The sequence below is a fragment of the Hermetia illucens genome, chromosome 3 (assembly GCF_905115235.1).
Source record: "Hermetia illucens chromosome 3, iHerIll2.2.curated.20191125, whole genome shotgun sequence".
NCBI lineage: Eukaryota > Metazoa > Arthropoda > Insecta > Diptera > Stratiomyidae > Hermetia > Hermetia illucens.
This window is the reverse complement of record NC_051851.1, coordinates 161584588-161610706: the sequence shown is the minus strand read 5'-3', so window position 1 is coordinate 161610706 and position 26119 is coordinate 161584588. Positions and strand designations below refer to the sequence as shown.

At 44.5% G+C, this 26119-nt stretch overlaps 1 protein-coding gene across 1 annotated transcript in view; it reads left to right on the top strand.

Annotated features, from left to right (window-relative positions):
* Window positions 1-26119, top strand: part of LOC119652263 (neuronal acetylcholine receptor subunit alpha-7-like) — a 222585-nt gene that overhangs the window by 171181 nt on the left and 25285 nt on the right. Inside the window, exons 4-7 of the mRNA XM_038056244.1 lie at window positions 502-546; window positions 829-1119; window positions 8978-9053; window positions 16448-16642. Of these exons, the coding sequence (XP_037912172.1) occupies window positions 502-546; window positions 829-1119; window positions 8978-9053; window positions 16448-16642 (607 nt within the window). The remainder of the gene's footprint in view (window positions 1-501; window positions 547-828; window positions 1120-8977; window positions 9054-16447; window positions 16643-26119) is intronic.

The window sequence follows — 26119 nt, the reverse complement described above, 5'->3', positions numbered from 1 at the left end:
GGTGACGCGAAAGGAAGGCGTTGAAGATTAAAGGCAAAATAAATTTGAATGGAGGATAAGAGGCTCTCTCCCCCAGAGTTATTTAGGAATAGTAAATTACGTTGGGGTTTTGGTGTGGAAGGCTACTGCTCGGCACGGAGTATGTATATTGTTAGGGAAAGCTCGGGTGAATAGTGATAAAGATGGGGCGCTTAAAGCTAACGGTTTGCTTATCGACTGCGGTATCTTGGGCAGAAGTAAGATTGTTTGCCTGCAGGAGGGAGTTATGTTCGTCGTTGGTTGTTTCAAGTCAATAATAAGTTGCAGTTTTTTAAAGTGAACTGGCGTTCGGGGTGACTGCCTTTAAGCTCCAAATAAAATGTTAAAATTTCAAACCTAACGAATTCTCGGACAATTCAAGTAATAGGCAATATTTTCTTTTTTATTAAAAAAAGTAGAGTTCATTCATCCCCGGTATAAAAAACAAAACAATCACAAACCCCATATTTTTTCTCATTCCAGGATGAAAAAAACCAACTTCTCGTAACAAATGTTTGGCTGAAATTGGTGAGTACTTTCGTCCTTATGAAATATTAACTCCCTCAATCCGCCGCTCGATTACCCTTTCCGCCCTCCCCAACAACCGCACACATGTCGATGACGAAGTAAACTTATAAACTAGTCAAAAAATGGTTTAACTTTTCAGTCCATGCTCGCACTCACTAATAATTAATTTCGCACCTTTGAAAACAACATTTTCCCTTCCCATACGCCTCCCCCTAACCTACCCCCATGTTTATGTACTTGCCCGAGCTGAACGTGTGCTAAAATGGCGTTTGCACTTTACAGGAATGGAACGATATGAATCTACGATGGAATACTTCGGAGTATGGTGGCGTCAAGGATCTACGAATACCACCGCATCGTATATGGAAACCGGATGTATTAATGTATAATAGTGCTGACGAAGGTTTCGACGGTACCTATCCGACAAATGTAGTTGTACGTAATAACGGTTCCTGCCTATATGTACCACCTGGAATATTTAAGTCAACATGTAAAATCGATATAACATGGTTTCCATTCGATGACCAACGATGCGAAATGAAATTCGGCAGTTGGACATATGATGGATTTCAGGTAAGTGAATTACAGGACGTGACCAGCACACATACAGCTTCTATTTGTAAAATATTTGGATGATAGTTTGGTGTTTGAACATCCTTTGTTGATGGGGCAATAGAAAATTTACATGCAACCCAACCTGGTACAATGTCTAATGTGGTGTTTGAAGTTATGCAATTGAGCGCCCAATGTGGGCTCATTTGGGGGAAAACCCACATTGGACGCACAATTGTAAATGCTCGAATCCTGGCAGGTGCACCTTTTATTGAAACTATTCTTGAATTGAATATGTTATGAAGGGTCATTGTGCACTTACAAATCGAGATATTAAAATCGTGAAGCTGATATAAATGCGATGAATGTAGTTAAGAGCAACGCAGTTATGGAACTTCGTTTATCCAATTTGAAACTAGCAGCCTATAACCAGCTTATCGACTATACCAGAGCAAACCAGAATTATTTCCCTGAATTATGGGTACAATGATAGTTAGTGCTTTTATTATGATGAGGCTGCCCCGAGGAATACAATTAGTGCTGAGCGACGCCGTTTTGATGTCAAAAACTCTTAAGACCATAACTGCTGAAAGAAGAGCAGAGAACCAAATTCCAGCTCAAACCTTCAGAGCCAACCCGTCGCTTCTACGAAGGGTAGTCGTAGCCTTTACTTTGCAGGTTCCCGAAAGATTGACTAGCTAGAGTGTGGGCCTAACTAGAGTTAGGAATTCGCCAAGAAAGTGCCTGAATGCTTCCCACTCATCTTCGTAACTGGCAATACGAATATATGTAGGGTATGTCGACTTTGGCGGGGCTAGTGCCCCATGCAAACCACGTATTTCTGTACGCACCTACTTGCGTCTGGCCTGAAAGCCCTCCCTATCGGGTCTTGTTACAGAAGGGCCAAATCCAGACTGTTTAGCGCGCTATGCAGTATTCACTGTCTACAAAGCCTTAATAGCCGCATGTCGGTCAGTCAAAATGATTATATTATAATCTTAATCAGGATATGGATGGCCTTCCAATACTAGCACTTGAGCAGGACTTTAGCGGACTTCTGCTTCTTCTCCAGCTTACGGTAGCTGACGTTCTCAGAAAATCATCCCGGAGTGGCAACCGCTAATTCGTCGGTGACGAAGGTCCATGCTGCTGTTTGCAGCACAGCGATGTTACAATGTGCATCGACTGCACTGATCCCAAAGCCTACTATCTTTTGACTGAATGTAGACGACCCGTCCCCAATAATGCACCTGGTCCCAATACGTTTTCTTTCTCTGTGGATGTCCGTTTCCCTTTTATAGCATTTGAGTCCAAATCTGCTAAATCCGAGAAAAATGTTGCTACCGTATACTTTGTCTTGCCTTCATTGATGCGAGCCCAAGATCTCGCGCTAATTGCCGCCTGCTCGATCTGGATGAAGACAGTTTGTACATCTCGGGTGGTTCTACCCATGATGTCGATATCGCCAGCATAGGCCAGTAGTTGGGTGGACTTAAAGAGAATCGTACTCTTCGCATTTACCTCAGCATCAGACATCACTTTTTCCAGGGCCAGGTTAGAGAGGACGCATGATAGGGCATCCCCTCGTTGTAGACCGTTGTTGATGTCGAATGGTCTTGAGAGTGATCCTGCTGCTTTTATCTGGCCTCGCACATTGGTCAAGGTCAGCCTAGTCAGTCTTATCAATTTCGTCGGGATACCGAATTCTCTCATGGCCGTTTACAGCTTTGCCCTGGCTATGCGACCTTGAAGTCGATGAAAAGACGGTATAACTGATGTCCATATTTCGACAGTTTTTCCTTCGCTTGCCGTAAAGAGAAAATCTGATCTGTTGCTGATTTGCCTGGAGTGAAGCCCCTTTGGTATGGGCCAATGATGTTCTGAGCATATGGGCCTAGCAAAATAGCGCAGAATATTTTATAGATGGTACTCAGCATCGTGATGCCTCTATAATTTCAGCACTGTGTGATATTTCCCTTTCTATGTATGGGGCAGATGATGCTTCTGTGCTAGTGGTCAGGCATTGATTCGCCGTCCCATACCTTGAGCATAAGTTGATAAACCACTTGGTGTAATTGGTCGCCTCGACATTTAACCTATTCGGCTGTAATTCCATCGGCTCCTTGCAACTTATGATTTTTAAGCCGATGAATTGCGCGGATTGTTTCTTCTGTATTTGCTGGTGGCAATATTTGTCCGTCGTCTTCGGTTGGCGGGACCTCCAACTCGCCGATGTTCTGGTTGTTCCGTAGTTCATCAAAGTGCTCAACCCATCGCTCCAATATACCCATTTTGTCGGAAATCAGATTGTCCTCTTTGTCGCGGCAGGATGAACATCGAGGTGTATAAGGATTCACCCTGCTGACTTGTTGGTAAAACTTGCGCCACTGGTGCGGTTGCTCCCTGAACTCTTCGAGATCACAGACCTGTTGGTTCTCCCAGGCTTCTTTTTTCCGTCTGTTAAATCGGTTCTCCGGTCGACGAAGTTCGTGATAAGTCCCTGAGCGTGCCCGCGTTCTTTGAGTATACAACACTACTCGGTATGCAGCATTCTTCCGTTCCTTTGCTAGCTTTCATTCATCGTCAAACCAGCCGTTCCGACTCCTTTTTCAGCTGGGGCCAAGTATGTTTGTGGCCATCTCAATGATAACGTTCTTCAGGTGGTTGTGAAGATCATTTGTCGATGCTTCATCTCCAGGTCCTCGTGGTTATCAATGTGTGCTTCGCGGTGTTTCTAGCTAACAGATTTAAGGAAATTTAAGCCTAACGCCGTCTCCGTCGCTAGTAGTGATTATTTTATTAAGCAAACAGCGTTATTTCGGGAACAACTGGTTCCCTTCTTGGAAAGATGTTTCGGATAATAAGGATACAAGCCTACCACCAGGATTTTGAATATATACTGTACAGGCCAATTGGGGATATGCCAGTTCAGGAGAACTAGCCCACGACTGTTTCTTCTGGAGAAACTCCTTCTATGTTCCAATTCGTAAAGACTTTATTGCAGCCAGCCGAGAATGATGAACCGAGGATCCCTCTTGGGGCGGACAGGCTAGGAACAGTTTTTTATGTCGATAATTGGCAAACAAGGCGAGAGGCGAAAATTCTCATCAAATAAATGACAGAGATGTTAGGATCCGAAGGGAATGCCCAAATGGGGTTGCACGAGTTCGCACAGGAATCTACGATTACCGGCCGGATTTGACATAAATCCCTACGAAGGACGGTTTCCCCCTGAAAATGATTAAACATGATCCAATAAAAAAGCTGGCAAAGGGATGACTATCGAATATTGCCGGGAGTTACGACCCCTTTCAACGGCTAACACAGATGACGGTTGCAGCAAAAATTATGTTGGAAAGAATTTACCAGTGTAGTATTGGTAAGAATGAAATTCCCTCGGATAAAATTCCGACACATTGGAAACATTCCGAGGTTGTATTACAAATCCGACATTTCCCCATGAATTCATTCTTCCAAGGACATCATTACAAACTATTTGATGTCTTCGACTGAAGTGTTAGAACGAATATATCACTGCTGCTGTGCCAAGACCAGAGTCAAACCATTGAAAACTAAGGTGCCTTTGGTGCCTTTGCTGAGGCTTGAGTTGAAAACCTTATTGCTAGCAGAGCTCATACATGGCTCATATATCGTTGACGATGCAACTAAAAAGTTCAATATATACTGCTGGTCCGACTCCACGATCGCGTTAGTGTGGAGCTTCTACGGCTGGGTGGGGCTATGTCGCAAATACGGCTGACAAAATTCGAAACCGCAGTAAAGAATCCTGCCAACCACATTTTGTCAAGTATCACACCCATTGAATTATTGAAACATCAACTATGGTGGCAGAGCCCGCCTTGATCTCTGGAAAGACGACACTTTGTTAAGTAGCTTTCACTGGCATTGACCAGGAGGGCAGTATACTAAAACGATAGTCGACGCTTTCAAAGATGATAAGGGCCAAGGCATACATCACTTCTGACAGGTTTATCTATTCGGCTGAAGATACCAATAAACGTGGCTGAATATGAGCCGAATCGACTCAGAGTACTTGGGGAAGCAGACTTTGATAAGAATATTGAGGCTTTGAGAAAGAACCATCCGATCGCAAAAAAGTAAAGAAACCTACATACGTTGTTTGAGCAGAATGGTCTGCTTAGAGCTGGAGGAAAGCTACGGAACACAGACTCCACGGTCTAGAAATATTTGAAGATGCCTATTGGATCCTCAACAACCAGAACGCTATACTGGATGAGCCATACAGGCGTCTCACCTGTGGGAAGTACCATAGCAAGATGAATCAACTGCTAATGGGTAATTTGCCTGCTACTCACGGCGTGGACTGTGCAAGCCCTTTAGGAGAAGGATGTCGAAAAAATGATCCACATATAAGTTAAAGAGGTGTGTCTGCGGCTTCATGTTATGAAGGCAGTACACCTAGATTTAGCGACCAATCTATAGACCGGACGGTTTTTAGCAGGTTTCAATCGTTTTATTGCTAGACGGAGCCCGAAACCAAACACCAAATAGACACATAGTCATGAAGGATGCTTTCTACGAGCTATTAAACGCAGTTCAGGAGAGTCTTCCTAAAGATGACGGAGTGAGATCTTGCTTGCTCGGGCGTGTGATGGGCAAATATGGCCTTGGCGACCGTAGCGGTAATGGTAGGAGGTTCGTGGATTTCTGCAACTTCCGCCGCCTTGTCATTGGTGGCACATTGTTTGAGCGTGAATCTGCCATAAGGTCGGTTTAGTTTCAACTGCCTGACGCCGTACGAGTACTCAGATCAACCACTTAGCGACCAGCAGTAGATTTAGGAGTTGTTTCTTGAGTGTGAAAAACACATCGACCTCGAAATGGATCAGCATCTGATGGTCGCTTTTGTTCGTTTGCATGTTGCGTCCTCCACTTCTCACAAGGTTAGGGAGCTGCAACTCTCTAAGTTCAACATCGACCGCTTGTATGACACGGCTGTCGCTCGACAGTGGAGAGCTAACTTGTTGATCGTACGACAGGTACACTGAGTAATACGCCTGAGAATATCAATAAGCATTGGGCTAGCATAAAACATGCTCTTTTCTCGGACACGTCCCGAAAGAGTCTCATAAGATCTGGCTGCTTGCGGAATCGTGGAAGCGGTTCGATGAGCGGAAGAGCTTGAAGGCTCTACTGACCTCGGCGAGTGATGACGGCGTAATGCGCTCGAATTCCGATACCGAGAAAAATCCCCAGAAATTGAGGGTAGTGTATGCCGTGAGAATAGTGAATTTATTATTGCGCTGGTCAGGGAAGCGGAAGATGCCATAAATCGCAATGATCCCAGGAATATATACCCCATCACAAAAGAACAAGAGAAGAATCGTTCGATGGTGCTGTGAAGGACGTTATCGGTCGATTACTCATCCACTATGATGAGCAACTGAAGAGGTGGGAAGAACACTTCACCACGATTCTTATCCGGTGAAGTTAGTGCTCTTGTTAATGAAATGACTAGTCACCGTTACATGCAGATATGGATCTCAATGAACTCAATCAGAATAAAACCGTAGGACTTCACGGTCCCCCCGTAGAGTTACTTATCATTGTACCTCCAGTTACTGCAGACCTGCTGCTTCCACTCGTACGGAAATCTTGGGAATCCAATACCTTTCCCATAGAGTGGAAGAATTAGATGTTCGTTAAGAACCCAAAGAAGGGAAACCGTCTTGAGCGTGACAATTGGAAGATAATAGCTAAAATAATTCTTGAACGCGTCAAAGAACCTCTTGAAAGCTTGATCCGCAGAGACTAGACTAGTTTCCGCTTCCGATCCTTCTGGATTGACCACATCAACACCCTGCGGATCATTTTGAAACAATGGGCCGAGTTTAGATCTTCGCTGCATCTGCTCTTCATTGACTTCAAGAAAGCTTACGATAGCGTAAGCTGCTCTACATAGGAACCACATTCCGAAGGAAATAATAGCTATTACCAAAGCGACATATAATGACGCAAAATATCATGTGCTGCAGTGAGGCAAAATCTCGGAGGATTTTGAGGTCCAAAGCAGAGTCTTCCAGGGTTGCATCATGTCACCGATATTATCATAAGATCAAGTTGAGACTGTAATATTCTAGTCTTCTTTCTGTTCATAAGGGAGTAACACATGAAGAGTGAACTCCACTTTTAATCCAAAGTTCCAAGTTATCGTCAATACCTGTGAGCGCCATATCATCGGAGTCCGCTGGTCTTACGTTATCTTAAACCAAAAACTCGATCGGCGCACAGGGCTGCCACTCGAACGCACTGTGATCGGAAAACGGAAGTGGCAGCGGATAGGCAACACTTTAAGAAGAGGCGGCAATTGCATTGCTGGGTACGCCATACAGGGGAATACATTATCCCAAGATGGTGGATGACTGAGTCGCCCCAAGGACACTTGGCGCAGAGGAGTAGATGATGAGTGCGTGTGTCTTGGGAAATCGTAGGGGGAGCTGAAGGGCATTTCTGTTTTATGTAGTCTCCATTGCTATGTCGCAAAATGAAGTCTCAGTTTATTAAGCAAATAAGCAGTACAAAGCAAGACTGAGTTCTTCTGGGGGAGTCGAAACTCGAAGAATACGTCCGATCCTTCGCCATCCTTGGAGAGAGAAAGAGAGAGTCGATCCGAAGTCACGTCTTCTCCTCTGGTCAGAAGTCACAAGAGTTCAGAGGATCATTCACTGCGTGTAAACTGGTGCTCGTGAGGTTCGAGTAGGCGCTCAAAGACGTGTTACGGACGGTGAAGAGAGACTTTAACGAGAGTCTCTGCTTTTGGTCCGTCCGTCCTCATTCCTCTTCTTCGATAGCCTTAGTCCCGTTCTGTAACGGAACCGACTTGTCTTAATCGAATGCATCATTTTGGTCACAGGCTCGGTCCGGGTGAAGTTGGGAGGCTCTCAAATCATCATCTAACCGCAATTTAATAACCCATTATTGCTACCGCTGCTAGGTTGTCTTTCGTGCGAATTACATGACTATACCATAGAAAGCGCCCCTCTCCCAATTGTTCCCCAATGACTGCATCCCCATATCAGTGGCGGGTGTTCTCATTTCGGATGTAATTCGAGCATGTCACGGTACCATTACTGCGAGATGCGCTCATGGTCTTTGACAATCAGAGGGCAACCGAGCTGTGGATTCTGGATTTAGGTTGTTCGCTGATGTTCTCATTTATGAGCGATGCAATGGTTGATTTGGTTGAGCGTCAGCCTTTCGATCTGTTGCTGTCAGTTTAAATCCTGATTTATCATGACTGCTAGAAGCTTATCACTTGCACAGCATTGAGTGGAATGATGATGAAACTCCAGCACAGACTCATTGAATTTCAGACAGGAAACAAAAAATAACATAAAATAGAGACTGAGTAGGTTTCCTATACTCCACAAAGGAATGAACTGGAACACCCCATTAACGTTATATTTACGACAATTTCCAAAAAGTAGAGCTGCTTACGTCATTATTTGTAAGTTCAAAAATCGTAGGAGTATGTCTATCGCAAACTTTTAGCTTTAAACGATAACTTTTCACAGTTATTCTCCCCAAAATAAAATAATGAAGTAAAACTTTTCGAAAATGTTTGCTCGGCAAAAACCTCCCATATTCCAGGAAGTCAAAAAAGTACTCCTTTTCACGTAAATCGAATGTCATGTAATAAATGTGACAGCTACTGTGTAGAGCAGTGTTGCCATTTGCATTTCCTAACGATCTAAAGTTTTATACATGAAAAAGGCAGATTTTGTGGAAAATTTATTTTACAAATGAAGCAGGGATGAGGCTGTTGGGATAAATTAAATATACGAAGAATATGGAGATATATATATATACGTAACATTTGGTTTTCATCTATTTTCAGTTGGACTTGCAGTTACAGGATGAAGCTGGAGGTGATATTAGTAGTTATGTATTAAATGGTGAATGGGAACTTCTGGGTAAGTACTCGTTACCTTCTATATTTTTTCATCTCCCAAACAATCCCATTTACAATCTTTTATTTTTGCTGATTTTTCTCAATAAGATTATTGTTGGTAAAACTTATTCATTCTTATTAAATTTACGCTGGAGACCTTTTCTCTTAAAGTTCCCCGAAAGGACGAGGGTGGAAAAACAATGGAATCAACAAACGTTTCTGCAAAAAACAATATCCAACTCTCAGCATTGGAATAGGGTTTCGCCCGCCAGTCTGATTGTCCCACTCGTTGACGGGCTGTTCAGCTGGCTGGCTCGCTGACGGATAAAATTCGAGAATCGACCCAGATATGCCCACAAGGAGCATCAAGTTCCCTCTAAAGTTGAGTGTTTGGAAAAAAATTCAATATTTTAAACTCCAAGTCTCCTCCTACCAAGTACCATAGCGGCCTAAGTAGATACTCTCGCTTAGCAAAGAATTTGTCGAGAGCTGGGAATGGAAACTTTTCCACAAACTTTACACACGCTCGACTTTATCCAGGCCCAGGATTGCTGCAAAATTCATCCTGTAGCTATGGAGCCTGAGTGTGTTGCCATTCAGGATTCAAGGCACCGAACCCATCTTCCAGCGGTGAATTCCTGAACGCTGGGCTGTCTAGCAACTACACACTCCGCTCGTCCATTTTCTCCCATTTTTCTCTAATTTCAGCCCCGGAACCAAAGTGGCAATTGTAATGAATTATTTAGAGCTTTGTGAAAACTTTAACCGAGAAACGTTATTTTCATTTCATGCACAATACAAAAGTCGATATGTTTCCCGGAGAGGGTGTAAACTGGGCGAAAAAGAATCGTCGACATCTGAGTTGGTGCTGCGAAGAAACGAACATTTCCCCCATTTTCTCCGTTTAATATAATAAATAAAGAACGCATGGAGAAAACTGTATACACAGAGCGTATTGCCAAAGGAATCAGATCACTCTCCTGCTTAACCAAATCACTTCGCCTCCTGGGTGGGTTGTTTGGAAATTAGGGATTTTTTCCTCCTTTCGAATGCGAATGTGAAGAGTGCCAGCAGTGGAGATGATTGTGGTAATAAAGCGCCCAAAATCACATTTGCGTGATAATTCTTCGGGGGACTTTTGTGGACAAAGTGCTGATATAATAAAGGATTTAATCAGATATCAAATCGTCCACTTTATTCCTCAGTACTATTCCCTTCGCTGTTAAAGACGAAGAGGTACTGAAACTTGGATGCCAGTAATGGTAACCGTCCCTTGGCCGGGATTCAGGAGCGGGAGGTGGGGACAAGCGATTTTATAGTTAATGGAGAGGAATTGATAGTTTAGCATTAAGGACAAAGTTTTACTGAAGCTTTTATGGTTCCGTGATGGTTTATTCTGCTGAATGTTCTAATCTTCCGAAAACGTCCTTTTTCAGAAAACTAGTTTTTCCTTTCATCATTTTACGACCATATATATGTATTTTTATGGGTGAGAAAGGGAGTCAACTATGCCAAGTTGAAGGATAGAGTTCCAAACCCGCGAGCACTTTTCTAGTGGGATTAAGTTCCTTAAGTTTTCTTCTATATCACATTTTAATGTCGTTTAATACTACCTAGTTTTTCACTGAAAGAAACATCCTTCTATTTATATTGAGGCGATCTATCTTGAAGAGTTCTATAGCACCGAAATCCTGTTTCCACATTAAACTTCTATCAAACTATAGAAGAATTTTCAAGCACCTATTAAAAAGGAACTAGAGAATTAAAGGTATTCTGAAAAACGTTGGAGCAAACCAAAACTATTTCTCATTCTGATAAAGCGTTTTCTACGTAGATGGAATCCTAAGTTCAGGAATGAGATAGTCAAACTAAGATGATAGGAAAGCATCAGTTTGAAGGTGTGTGAAGTGCCTGAAAAGCGCAAACCAAAAAAATCCTTTTTTCAAGAGCTCCTTCTCTCGTCGATGAACATCAGACAATATATCGGAAACCATTTTTATAAGGGAGGATTGTAGTGGCCGCGGGTTCGTGACTTGAGCGGGATTTGATTCGCCTTTTTAAGTTTCTGTGTGAAACAAAACCTTATCAAAATCGATTGAAGCAGCGTGTGGGATTCTCACCAACTAAAACCACCCTCACTTTCTCCTTCTTCCTTCCCCGTGGAACTGCCGCAAAGCATTACTTCGCCGGGTGGACTCATAGTGAGGAAAATTCCTGGCCTATCGGCTCTGCTTTTCTGCCTAATAGCATCCGGGTGGAGGTTATTCTAGACTCCTTTTCTGGAAGCCAGAGAAAGCCCCTTTTAAACGATGGTAGGTCGAAAAACCTCTTCAGGGTCAGTTGCACATCCTCGTACACATCGTTCAAGGAAGAGCAGTGTTGTCTGAGTTACCCGTTCGGGCTTTGGTTGTCAAAATTTATCATTTTACGATATACATCTACCGACTCAAAGCGTAGTGTAACCCCTGGCGAGGATGCAGTCCTTACAGTTAGTAAGAGTTTCCTCTTAAGCTGCTCGCACTGCCCTGTATCCTAACCAGATGAATTGGGGTCGTAACACAAGACCCATCCATCGGCTAAGATAGCCTTGGCTGCAAGTGAAGATTTGACCGTTGCTGACAGAGCCTTCTTTGTAGCCATTTGAGTCGAAGGGTTGGTTTAGTTTGCCCTTAGCCGTAGATGCCCCGGAGGATCCTTTCCCTTCAACATTGGCACAACCCCGGGGAATGTGTTTTGTCCGGAGGCGGTTTGTCCGAAAGCGATTTGCCCGGATGCGGTTTGCCCGAAGGCTTTTGCCCGGAGGCTGTTTGCTGTCTGAAGACAGATGTAGGAAAGGTAGGACAGATGTAGGAAAGACTTTACGTCAGCAGGCGGCGCCGATTGGAGGCGAGGGACAGAAGGGTTGACAGACGGAATGCTTCGGCACGTTATTTTAGGACTGGATCCCAATAGGATTGGTTCCCACTTAAATAAGTGGAGAATCTGAGTCTAGACTAAGGTTCCCCTCCGCTCAGGATTGGATCATCATGATCGAAGTGCTGTTGTTTCCTTTTATATTTTAGGATTTTAATTCCTTCATAGTTAGCTACCATGGCCTTAGTTTTACCGGGGAAAATGAGTCGATCTCGGTGGAGCCACTTTTCGCCGAGACAAGGCTAGCTAAAACAGGGGTTCGCCTGGGGTTCATGGCCACATCTTATTATTATTATTCTGTTAAGGGAAAGTCGCACCGCGTCCTTGAAGAACTATTGTATTCCTTTTACTGGTTACCTATTGGTCATAGTATCTCAAGCAGGCCTGTAACCGTTAGGAACTTTAGTATGTTCCCTACTTCCAGATCTTTCAGCTTTGCATCTGGTATTAAGTGTTCTCCCAGATGTATCGACCGACTTTGCACAAGTGCCGGACACTGTCCTAGGACGTGTATAGAGGTTTCGTCCTCCTGCTCACAAAACCTGCAAGCAGTGTCCGTAGATATCCCTAGCTTCCCTAGGTGATAGTTCAGCCGACAATGACCAGTGAATATTCCCACTATGATTCGGAGGTTCTTTTTGGTGAGGTTTAAGCAATCCTTTGTACGCATGGGTTCGTATCCCCCAATAAGCACCCTGGACTGCTCCATCCCTGGTAGGCCCGCCCAATATAGTTCCCTCAACCGTTTCTCTTCGTTTCTTAGATTCATAGCCATGAAACCGTTTCCGATTCCACAGAAGGGTTCTGGCCCGTGTAAAGGCATCCCTGACCCCTTCTTGGCTAGTTCATCCGCTGCCTCGTTGCCTTCCAACCCAGGATGGCCTGGAACCCAAAGTATCCAGACCTTGTTGGACGAGCTGAGTGTATTCAGTCTCTCAAGGCATTCCCATACCAGTTTAGAGTTCACCTGGTTGGACCTAAGTGCCTTGATCGCTGCTTGGCTTTCGGTGAGAATAGCTATGTTCTGCCCCCTGTAGTTCCTTTGCAGAATAAGGAAGCACATTTGTCTATGGCGTAAATTTCCGCCTGGAATATGCTAGTGTACCTGCCCATTGGCTCAAAGTACATTTTCCTTGGACCAATGACACCGGCATCCGCTCCCTCTGCTGTGAGGGATCCGTCAGTGTACCAAGTAATCAAACTTCAAACTTCTTATCCAAGTGAAACCTCGTTGTCATGTTGTCCCTCGGTATCAGTAATTCGGGATACCGCCCAGAAAGGATATCAATCTTGCTTCGATTTAGGCAGCTCCCCACCTCACTCATACTACCGGCCATCCTGAATATTGATCTCCTTGCTGCATCTGTATGTGCAGATGGAGAGGGGTTAATCCCAGAAGGAACTCCAGGGATGCCGTTGGGCATGTCCTCATTACCCCACTGATACACACGCAAGCCAGCCTTTGGAGCTTATGTAATTCCCTGGCTTGTGTGCTGAGTTGGGTTCTTTCTGCCCAGATTACCGCTCCATAGGTAATCATTGGCCTTACTATTGCAGTATATGCCCAAAGCAGTACCTTCGGACTGCAACCCCATTTTTTCCTGCTATGGATCTGCAAGTCATCAGAGCCCTCGTAGCTTTCCGACAAGTGTTTTCAACATGTGTCTTCCAGAGTAATTTTTGGTCTAGCGTGATTCCCAAATATTGTGACCTCTGCTTCTCGTTTGACCTCCATATCATGTAATGTTATGGCTTTCAGGTGATCCAGCTTACGCCTCCCAGTGAATGGTACTATGGTGGTTTTGGCTGGGTTGATCCGCAGTCCCACCTTCCTGCACCAGGCCCTAGTAACCCTTAATCCAGTTTGGATTCTATCACATAAGGTATCTTCATATTTGCCCCTACAGATTAGAACAATGTCGTCCGCGTAGCCCTGGACTTGTATTCCAGTATTAGTTAACACGTTCAGGAGTTCATCCACTACCATACTCCACATCAGCGGCGATAGTCCTCCACCCTGTGGACAGCCTTGAGTGGTGTTCATGATAATAGAATTTGTACCTGTTTGTACCTCTATTTGTCTGCTTTCTAGCATTTTGCCCATCCAGAGTGGCAGGGTGTTTCCCACTCCTTTGCGGCTCAGGGCATCCTGTATCTCTGTGTGCGATGTGTTGTCGAATGCTCTTTCGATATCCAAAAACGCGCACAGTGCAATTTCTTTTGTTTCTATGGCGTCCCATAGTACCTCTGTCAGCTGATACAGAGCAGTTTCAATTGACCGTCCTGCCCCGTAAGCGTGTTGACAGTGATGTAGAGGATTGCGCTTTAGAACGTTAGTTCTAATATAGTTGTCTATGACCTTCTCCACCGTTTTGAGTACCAACGATGTTAGGCAGATTGGTCTGAAAGATTTAGGGTGAAAAGGATCCTTTTTATCCGCTTTCGGAATAAAGAGCACTTTTGCCCGTCTCCATGCCCTTGGTATGTAACCCAGTGCTATGCTCCCCCTTACCACTCTCAGAAGAGACTCTAAGATACTTCCTAGGTCTCTCTGGATAAGTGCTGGGAAAATGCCGTCTACTCCGGGAGATTTCATTGGTTTAAAAGTTCCCACTGCCCATCTTAGCCTAGCTTTTGAGCATACCTCTTTTGCTAGTTTCCAGCTCTCTTTCCTTCCCCTTTTATTCGTTGTTGGGGTGTCAGGCAGATTGTTGTCGCCTGCCACCAAGGGGTAGGACCCCGGGAAATGAGTTCTGAGAAGCAGATGTACCCTGTCCTCCTCATTCTCGGTGAATGTCCCATCTTCCTTTTTCAAGCAGACAGAGGATATTCCCCCGTCTTTGGCTACAGCCTTGTAAAGTTTGGTTGCTTCTGTGATCTGTTCAATCCCTTCACAGAATTCCCTAAAGCTGTTCCGTTTTGCTTCCCTAATCGCGTTGCTATACGCAGTCACTGCATTTTTATACCTCCGCCAGTACCCGGTTTGTTTTGCCCGGTTAAAGAGTTTTCGTACCTCTGTTCTCATTCTGGCTAGGTTCTTGTTCCACCATGATACACCCCTTGCTGACTTGACTGTCTTGGCCGGACAGCTGGCCTCATATGCGTCAATGACGATTGTGTTGAGGTTTTCCACCACCGTTCCTAATTCCAGTTCGCTCCTGATGTCACCGCCCTCTTGAAGGTGGCAATGTTGTTGCTCAAGTGCATTATGTAGGATTCCCAATCCATTCTCTTGGGATTCCTTATTATTCTTTTTATTTCGGAGTTTCCCTCAATGTCGAATCTGATTATCCTGTGATCAGACATTGAGGGTTCGTCCGACACCCTCCAATTCCTGACCGTCCCGCTCATTAGGGTATTTCCTAGAGTTATGTCTAGTACCTCCTGTCTGGTGCTGGTCACAAATGTTGGAGTGTTCCCTACGTTGTATATTTCTAACTTATTGCTAAGAATAAATTCGAGAAGGTACTCACCTCTACGATTAGTGTCGCTGCTTTCCCAGACTTCGTGGTGGGCGTTGGCATCGCAGCCGAGAAGAAGTGGTAACGCCCTCTCCTCGCAATACTTCGTCAGCTTTGCGACTTGTTCCGGTGGAGCCCGGCTCTCGTCTCCCGATGCTACAACTGCCTCTCGAGTGCTCCTCCCGGCTTCCAATGAGACTTGGATAGCCACAAGGTCCCCGGTTAAGAACTCTGAAAGACATATGTATTTTAAATTACGTTTGAGAATTATGCAAGCTCTTGGTTTTTCACAAGAGGAGTCCCAAATTACCTGCATGCCTCCTCCTTGCAGACCGCGAATCTGCCCGCGGTACACCCAGGGCTCCATCTTAACTCCTGTGACCTTTCAACCCTCAGCGCGGTAGTCATATCTTAGCTTTGGATTTTGATTACCGCTTAGCTTCATATGTCACCTCGTGCTTCCCGGAGGATCCTTCTTACTGAGTTCCCTCACCATGATAAGGTAGGTAATCGTCGAGGGAGCGACTTCGACTAACTTTGATGGCTTTTGGGCATCACCCATTCACACTATGTCATTACACAATTTGATAATTTGTTGATTCTTCATTGGTCTGGGTGACATAAAGGTAGAAGGAATTGCATCCCATAACTGATGATATTTTCCATTCCTCTCAATTCAGGGAAGTCTGTGGTCGCTATCAAGCAAGGAGCTTAGAGCTTCTCACTCAAGGTGACTGGCTTACCCTCTTAGGGGGTCGATTTGAAGTTGCATAGTTTTATTGACCACGGTGGTCGTAAAATATGGTTATCTGAATTGGTAATATTTTCACTTCGAAATCAAAATTAGAAGGAATTTTTCTGAGCCGTGCACAAAAAATATAGCATAGGCAAACATATTCCACAGCATAGAAGAGTCACCCTAAATAATCTGACAGTCATTAATTGAGCTTTTCCACCCTTTTCAGGAAAATAGTATATTTTTAGTCACTGCAGCAGTTCCATCCTCTAATCCGTACTTTCATTGCTGTTTTATCTATTCCAGGCGTTCCCGGCAAACGTAACGAAATTTACTATAATTGTTGTCCAGAGCCATATATCGATATTACATTCGCTATTATAATACGCCGTCGTACGTTATATTATTTTTTCAATTTAATCGTTCCATGTGTTCTAATAGCATCAATGGCCCTATTGGGATTCACACTGCCACCAGATTCTGGAGAGAAATTATCGTTAGGTAAGTACCGACATTAAATGAGTACGTACACGAGTTAAATAAATTTACATAAATGCCGTACATGCGATATTAAACAACATCCCCATGAACCCTTGCATGTGGTCCGGGTGGAGCGAGTTTAGGACTAAGTCAGTCAGCCAATTAAGGGATTTTAGTTGAATAATTTGATGCTGTGCGGCGACAGTGTTGAAAGGGTTTGTGTTATGCAACGAGAGCACAGTGAAGTTTATCCTTTGGTTGGATTTTGAGGTGGAGCTAGATGGATGCTAACCTCTTTGTGCTGAAGTGGATGGATCATGATTGATCCTTCGTTATCTATGCACCACAAAGGTTTACTCCATCAAAATTGTATTCCTAATTGGAGAAATCCCTCCTTGAGGTGAGGGCTTTCGTTTGGTTTCCATTAATGTTATCGTTGCTGCATGAGGTCCTTGCTCTCTATAAATGTAATTACAATTACAATATTCTGATAATCCAAGTCGCAAATCACAAGTGTTTGTATAGTATAAAGACACTTAAGGGTTGTTGCGAAACTCAAATTGAACACATTAATCAACTTGTACAAGTGATTGCTCTAGAAGGTCCTTCATGCTGAAGCCCATTGTAGGGAGTTTTCGATGTTGTCAGGCAAAGACAAACTTAGATATGTATCCAGCAATCAATGCCTAAGCAAAGAACTATTCGATTTGCATGAGCATCCCCATTCGAATGCAACACCCTGAAATCATATCAGACAACTTTTCACACTCTGACGCACTCATCCTGGTAATTATGCAAGCCTGCAGGTCTGCACCCAACATCCATCCGGAGTCGTATGTGAGTGGATTATGCGTGATGCAACCTCCACATAATTAAATATTCAGCCTGCACTCATCTATTTAATTATTGTATTAGTTTGGGCGGCAATTTAAATGAACACTTCGTAATAAGGACTAATCCCAAGCTCTCTCGTGTTCCGCATGCTGCACTTGCTCGCAATCCTTAAATACAGTTCGTGCATAATCATAAATAAATTGTCGCAATTCGGTTCCCAAATACGAAATTAATTTGAAAAATTGCATTTCATATGCACTGGCATGTGCTTAAATACAGACGTGCATGTAATTGTATGGAAGTGCATGAGAGCTCGACGGGGCTTTTCATTGATTTAAATATTTCGCCGAAAGGGTTTGGCATTTGCATTCGTATCTTTACTAAATTCGGGGCAAGGCCTGGCAGGGGTTTTACTTGTAGTAACCTCTTCACACACAATACTCGCAAGCTTTGATGGAAAATTTAATTAGTCAACTTGGCCCGGGGTGCGGATGTTCAAATATCTGTGAAACATTACTTCGGGCTTTGAGCCTGGAACTCTACCTCGTAAAGTGTGAATTAGTGAACACCACATTTTCAATCGCACAGAGGGAGGGAACCTCTTTCTTTCCTTCATGTAGTATTGCAAAAAAATAAAGAATTTGTGGAAAACGAGGATAAGGTTAAATTTATTACAGTGAGAAAGTAAATCCAAACCCCCCCCCCCCCCCCCCCCCTTCAACACTGATGAAATCTTTCGGCAGCAGCGTCGTCCAAAAGCAAGACCGTGAATTCTGTTATGAGAGCCGTTAGACAGAGTCCAGCCGGCTCAGATTTTCAGAGCCAGCCTGCTCTCCCCCCCTGAAAGAATGGTTTACCCGGTATCCGTAGCTTGACTATAATTAGAGCGAAGCAATCGCAGAGAAAGTGCCCGAAGGTTCCACCCCCCCTCCTTCTCTGCAGCCTCGCCAATGCGAATTATAGGGTATGCCAAGCCAAGAGCCCTCGTGATCGGGCTATGTTATAAGTGGGCCAAATCCTCCCTCACTTAGCACAGGTGGTGAGCCTTCGCCTGCTAAGTACTACGAGTAGATTCCGCCCTTGACAGTCGCCAGCAAACTACTGAGTGTACCCACCAAAGGACGGCTCAGAGCAGAGCCCAATTGTCCAGCTATCGACAGACTTCCAGTATCGCCAGTATTTCCGCTTGTAATACACTGATGAAACCTGGGAGACCATACAACTGAGATACACTGTGTTTATTCGGGAAACCTCTGCACCGACTCCACAGACCACCTTTGATCCATCGGACACCACCTTGTCGTGGTGAGGGAGCTTGTGGTAGTTTACTACTAGTTTTACTACTAAGGGTGTCCAAAAACACATGAAGATGGCAACAAAGCATTGTAACTCTGCAAGTAGTAAGAAGTCACAGACTTCGAATTCACTACCGACTTTGAGAAAGCAACTCATGACCGAGGCATGGATTTTGGAGGCCTCACCTAATTCATGATTCCCCACGGAGAAATATGTGGAAGACAGGCTCTCCACTTCAGTGGAAAACCTACACCCAGTGTCTACGGCGCGGTCAACCAAAAGGAGGAGAGGAACTGGAAATCTGACTACGGCCGGCCTATCGGTGACACTGTTGCCTAAATCTTCTAAAATACGGGAGAAGGCTCAGCAGAAGGAAACTTTAGTCCCAAAGAACAAAAGACTACAGGCTTGCCTGTCAGAACCTTCCTCCTCTACCCGGAAAAATAGAAGAAAGGGCAGCTGGTATTTGGTTGCAACTGGTCTAACTCTGGTATATGAAAACAGATCCATACAGTCCGGACTTCGTGAACCTGGGAGGGCTTCTAGCCGACGAAAACGGAAGTCATTGCAAAAGAAGGCGAAGTTTCTTGGGAATGAGGGATCTGGTAGCGTATGCACAATCAAGTGGCCTTGAACTTTTAATAGGTTGTAATGCGAACGCTCAGCATATTTGTTAGGGCAGTAGCAAATGCAATCCTAGAGGAGAGAAGCTGTTTGGTTTTATCACTTCAGCTGGTCTTATGACCGCAAAAGTAGGGAGTGCCCCTTTATCCGGGGAGCCAAGAAGAAGTGAAGTAATTGACCTAACAATCTTGCTAGAGTTGATTAGAAACTGGCGAGTGTTAGATGAAGTCTCACTCTCAGATCACAGTTACATAGAATTTAGTCTGAATATTGCATCCGAACAGCCTGTAATACAAAGACGGAATCCTAGGAAAATGGATTGGATGAAGTTCAATGAACTTCTTGACGACAAAGTTGAACTCGCTAGGCGACTAAGAACTCTTTTCGCGGTAGAAGATCAATTGAAAACTCTGAATGCACACTTTTAGAGTGCTATGAAGAGGCTTGTCCTATTTCCCGAGGCCAAAGCGGTAAAACGGTTCCTTGATGGAACCGAGAACTGCAAAAACTCAAGAAATCAACCAGGCGACTTCTAAATCGTGCTTGCAAAAGTAACAAGAACGGAGACTGGTTAAATTTCAGGAACTCACAACGTGAATATAAGAGGCTCGTGAGGTGCTCGAAACGAGAGTCTCTTAGAGCGTACTGTGAGGAACTGGAAGGCGAGAGGCAGACTTCAAGGCTGTGCAGAGTCCTCAAAAAGGATGAGTCGGCGAAGTTGGATTCTCTTAGAAAACCCGACGGTACTTTCACGAGCTCCAGACTGGACTCAGTACAGACCCTCCTGGAAGTACACCACCCGGGAAGACGGGTGAGAGAAGTGGTAGGGGGAGAGTTGACGGTTCTTGCAACCCCTTCAACACGCAAGCGTTGCAAGGGGAACTGGAACACTGCGAAAGCGGTTGTTACCCATGAAAAGGTGAGAGCTGCCATACTGTCCTTTGAACATTTCAAAGCACCTGGCATGGATGGCATCTATCCGGCAATGCTAAAGGAGGGTATGGAGCATTTAGAGCGACCTCTAACAAATATTTTTCGAGGATGTCTTGCTCTGGGCTACGTGCCTTCTTCTTGGCAACAGGTTAAGGTAGTTTTCATACCGAAACCTGGGAAAGATGACTATTCTAATCCAAAGAACTTCAGACAGATCAGCTTGACTTCATTCTTGCTGAAAGGTTTGGAGAGACTGATGGAGCGTCACATTCGTGGAAACGCACTTAGGTCACACCCACTTAGTGAAAACCAACATGCTTACCAACGTGGAAAGTCCTGTGAGTCTGCTCTTTATTCTTTGGTCACAAAGATAGAGGATGCAACTTTGAATGGTGAGTACGCGATGGGGGTGTTCGTGGTCATTGAAGGGCTTTTGACTGTGCGCCTTTTCAAAAACTTTGTGATGCCGCCAGAGCGCATGGTGTTGATGATGCTTTAATTAAGTGGATCCATGCTATGCTAACGCAAAGATTGCTGCGCGCTGAGGTAGGGGTCGATCGCTACCTGACAACGGAAACAACGAAGGGCTGCCCCCAAGGAGGTGTGCTTTCGCCGCTTCTGTGGAGTATGCTGATCGACTCACTGCTATGCGAACTGCAAAATTTTCCAATACACGCTCATGCTTATGCTGATGACGTGGCTGTACTTGCTGTTGATCGAGATCTTGGAACGGTGTGTAGGAATATACAGCGTGCCGTTGATTTGATAGACTGCTGGTGCCTTAGACATGGTTTGTCAGTTAATCCAAATAAAACCACAATGGTTTTATTTACAAAAAGGAGAAAACTGGATGGACTTTGTCTCCCTGAGATGAGGGGTACTACCTTTCAACTCTCCGAAGAAGTGAAATATCTGGGGGTCACTCTAGATAAAAAAATTCTTTGGAACAAACATGTAGAGGTAAAGATGAAACGAGTTCTCACAGCTTATGGGCTGTGCAGACGGACCTTTGCCTCGATATGGGGATTCAGGCCTCATGTGGTAATGTGGATATACGTTGCCATCATTAGGCCGATGTATGCATCCGTAGTGTGATGGGTTAAGGTGAGACAGAAAGGTTTTCACCGTAAACTAGCCGCACTGCAAAGAACTGTTTGTCTGGGTATCACGTACTCAATTTGCAGCCCCTGGATATATTTATTCAAAGCATTGCAATGAGAGCAGCTCATAGGCTAATTCGATTTGATCTATGGGAAAGCACCGGATATGGGGGGCGCAGAGCATTGGAAGAGTTACTGGGAGGACTGAATCCAATTCTTACAATGCCTTCCGATTCTCGTGTCCCCATACGTCTATTTGGTAGAAGATATGTAGTTACCCTGAAGCGTAGAGAGGACTGGGAAGACCCAGCGGAATGCGTGGCGGGATATACGGAAGTCTTCTACACCGATGGCTCAAAAACAGAAGAGGGTTCTGGAGCCGGAGTCTACCTCTCGAATAAAAACGAGAAGTGGACTTTTCCTTTGGAACAATATGCAACGGTTTTTCAAGCCGAAGTTTATGCGATCCTAAGGGTGACAAACTGGGTGATTGACGAGCGGTTGAAGGGCAGGCGCATCGCAATCTGCAGTGACAGTGAAGCTGCATTGAGGGCATTGAGCAGTCCTTTGATCACCTCGAAAATGGTTCAGGAATGCAGAAACCGTTTGAACTCTATGTCTAGATTCAATACGCTGGAACTACTCTGGGTACCTGGTCACTGTGGCATAGAGGAAAATGAAATCGCGGACGCTTTAGCGAAAGAGGGGTCAATCTCCCCCATGCCGGGACCGGAGCTAGCAATTGGGGTACCAGTAGCGTTGGCTAAATTTGTTATGTCCTGTCGAAAAGCAGGAGGACTTGCAGGTGTAATGTGGGCATTCTGACTTGCCATAATTCACTAGCTGGGCATATGTTCAAAATAGGAATTACCGAAGATGATACGTGTCCCTCCTGTAATGAGGAAGCGGAATCCACGGAGCATTTCCTATGTGAATGCCCCGCCTATGGACGCATCAGGCATCAGATGTTTGGTGCCGATGATCTCCAATTGCAACGGGTAGCATCACATCCACTAACGGGAATCCTGCGATACGAATCCGGAATATTCCGTTAGACGGGGGAGGCGAGTACAATGGGCCAACACGGCCTGAGTGCTCAGAAGCTGTAGCTTCTCCCCCACCATACACACACACACACAGGGGTTTCTTTATATCTTCGTTGTAAGATTTGAATTTTCACCTCCCCTTACCCCAGCCTAATAACAATATAAAAATAGCATCTTTTTTGGGGCCGTATTAACTGAGTTAATTAGCTGACACTCTTGAATTTTTGGCAAGATTAGAAAAGGAGGACGGCAGGTGATGGACTTCAAAGTTTTTCCGTGTAACCTCCCCGTTCCTCCTTTGGAAAATTCAAACTTCGCGCCGTAACTTTTAAGGGGGGAGGGGGCAGCTGAACACTAATAGTTTTCATGCGGGTTATACAGGGTGGGGGGGATTTCCATTCCACCCCTACATAACATCCTCACCCCGCCGCGGATAACGTTAAAAGTTATTCGATAGTACCTCCACTCTCACAAAGTCCAGAATTCTTCCGTGATCATATAACGTAGCCATCAGCTTGTTGTATTTTGCATCCAGTTCATCCATGTCATTTACCGATTTGATCACCTCATCCAATTTTTCCACAAATTCCGTTAAAGTTGAGAGCGCTGATGAAATTGTAAGCCTCTATCTGCTTGTTCAGCATCAGATTGTATTGAGTCATCGTCTGTACCATCATAAGCTGATTATGACGGAGGGTATCGATATCGTCGTAAACTTCGTCATTAACGCCGAATATGGTGGTCAGTACCTTCCCCTGTTCAGAAGCTCGTCAATATTGCGGGGAAGCAATACATTTCACTTAACCATCGCAGCGCGTTGTTTAGCTCAATGGTGCTGTTGAATACTGAGACTATATCCTGACGTTCGTTCAGTGTACCCTTAATTGTAAAGTTGACCTCCAATGACTCTAGCTTGACCCAGCTTTTCGAAATGGTACCCAGCATGAGACCTCCACAATTCATACTTGCCCGTTTATATGTTCTTTGCCAACATCATCCCGAACGGCAGGATCAGGATCATTAAATTTAATAATGCATGTGCCCAGGTACACGGTGCCACCCATGCCTTTTTCGCTGCCTCGATACCCCTTGGTCTGCGGTTATTACTTGGGCCAGATCAATTTTTCGTGATATACCCGATGGACTCAAAAACCGCCTTTTCTGCTTCTGGTAAATCGTTTCCCCTGGCGGCGGGATGATCTCCAGATCTTCCGGAACCGCGATCAGCAATAAACAAAGGTTCACCACGCCAACCTGCTTGTCCTGCAATCTGCAATCGGATGTGTTGCCATCAATTAGTGCCACCGCTCACGCAAAATCCGTTGAGTCCTGTCAACCTCAGGAATTGCAATCAATGATCGTTTCACCAAAAAATGTCCCGACGTCAACGCTTCAAAACCGTCAGGATGGTTTGAAAAATATGTTGAGTTCAGATAAGCCTCCAACTCCACAGTATAGTTCGAACTCTACAGTATAGTTCGAATGTTGGAATTATTTTCACTTCGTCGAGTATGCACTTCAGGTGTTGTTTAGCTGACTTCACTGCAGCCTCCTAAGGCTCACCGAGGTGGGGGATGCCAGCAGGAATAAATTTGCAGGTAATACCGTTTGTCGAGGATGTAGATGCGCCCTTCTTGGTTCACTGTCTATCGCCTGCTGCATTTCCTTGCCTAATTGATTGCTTGCTCCCAGGAAATTAGTACCGTAATCACTATAGATCTCGGAGTAAATACCTCTTCTCGCAGTAAATCTCTAGAATGCCGCCAAGAAAGCTTCGCTAGAGAAGTCGTTCATCATCATCATCAACGGCGCAACAATCAGTATCCGGTCTAGGCCTGCCTTAATAAGGAACTCCAGACAACCCCGTTTTCCGCCGAACTCTACAAATTTGATATCCCTACAAGCTGCCTGACGTCCTAGCCCACACCATTGTTCTATCTTCGCAGGGTCTGCCTCGTCTTCTTGATCTACCACAGATATTGCCCTTACAGGCTGTTCGGGTGGGATCGTCCTTATCCATACGGATTAAGTGACCCGCCCACCGTAAGTTATTGAGCCGGATTTTATCCAAAACCTGACGGTCATGGTCCCCATGCATGTGAAAAGGGGTTGTAAATATAGTCCTGTAGGGTATCAAATTAAAGGTCTCAATTAGTACTTTTCGAAACCGATCTTTGTTTTGACATTTGTTGGAAAGATGGGGAGTGCGGGGGATTCAAAGTGATCATTTCTTTAAGGGGGCCATTCTCAGAAACTACACAACCAATCAGGAGGCTGCCACTATATGGTGTCTGGGCTTCGAAATACTTTCCATATCGATATCTGTTCAAATAAATTTATTAATAGTATGTTACTATAATTTTTAGTAATTGGCTGCAAAAACCCCCCTTAAGTACATACTATCACCAAGAAATTGCAGTGCAGTGATGTAGATTATAATGTAGACCATGAGTTTACCAAGTTTGGTGGAAATCGCACTATTAATTGCAAATTCAAGTCTATGAATGTCAATATCACCCGATAGTGGATACTTTTACATAATATATGCATATATTACGTGCTACATACTATGAAATACACAAAACCTTTCGTACCTGAAGCGTCCAGCTTTCCGTTTCACGACTCGTTGGTATTCGCATCAAAAGTAAGCACTAAGTCATGTATGAGACGTGGTTGCTTAAACCGATATATTTTCGATAGTTTTTCCGCGATTCTTCTATAACTTTCACACAATATTCTTGAAAGGTTCTGAAGATCGAATTAAAACAAAAACCAAAAAGAGTTTAAAAACGTTGATTCTTAATCACTTCAACCTTGTCTGGGTCAAGATAGATACCGTCAGGGCCGAGAAATTTCACCTGATTCCCTAAGAATCTACATTTGGCAACGTTTAGAATGCGTCTGGCCCCAAGGAGATGTTGAAAAATGCCCTCGAGATGGTCCAAGTGCCCAGATTCGAAAGAAAAAGCGACCAAAACATTATCCATGTATACGAAACACAAGTTTAAGTTTCGCAGGACAGAGTGGATGAATTTCTGGAATGTCTGCGTTACTTTACACAAGCCGAAAGTCATCGTGATGAACTTGAAGAGTTCGAAAAGTGTGCAGATAGCAGTTTTCGGTATGTCTTCGGGAGCGGAATTTGATGGATCCAAGGCCGTGAAAATACGGCAGTCTATAAGTAATTGGGAAATTAGGATGGCCGGAGTAGGGTATCGGTCGGGAATTCTCTGAGCGTTCAGATGCCTATAATCTCCGCAAGGCCTCCATTTCGCAGGTGGAATTTTTCCTGGCAACTTTAAAGAGCCGTAGCCTACACAATGACGAAATCTATGAGGGATACCATGACCGTCCGGTTGTGGACAAAATCCGGCTCACTAAGTTACGATGGGCGGGTCACTTAATCCGTATGAATAAGGATGATCCCACCCGGAAAGTCTATAAGGGCAATATCTATGGTAGAAAAAGAAGACGAGGCAGACCCTGACTAAGATGGAGCGATGGCGTAGGTCAGGACGCCAGACAGCTTTTAGGGATATCGAATTGGTGAACCTCGGCGCAAAACCGGGATGTTTGGAGTTCCTTATTAAGGCAGGCCTAGACCGGATACCGGTTGTTGCGCCGTTGATGATGAACATTAAAGAGGTTGCGCGGTCTATTAACAG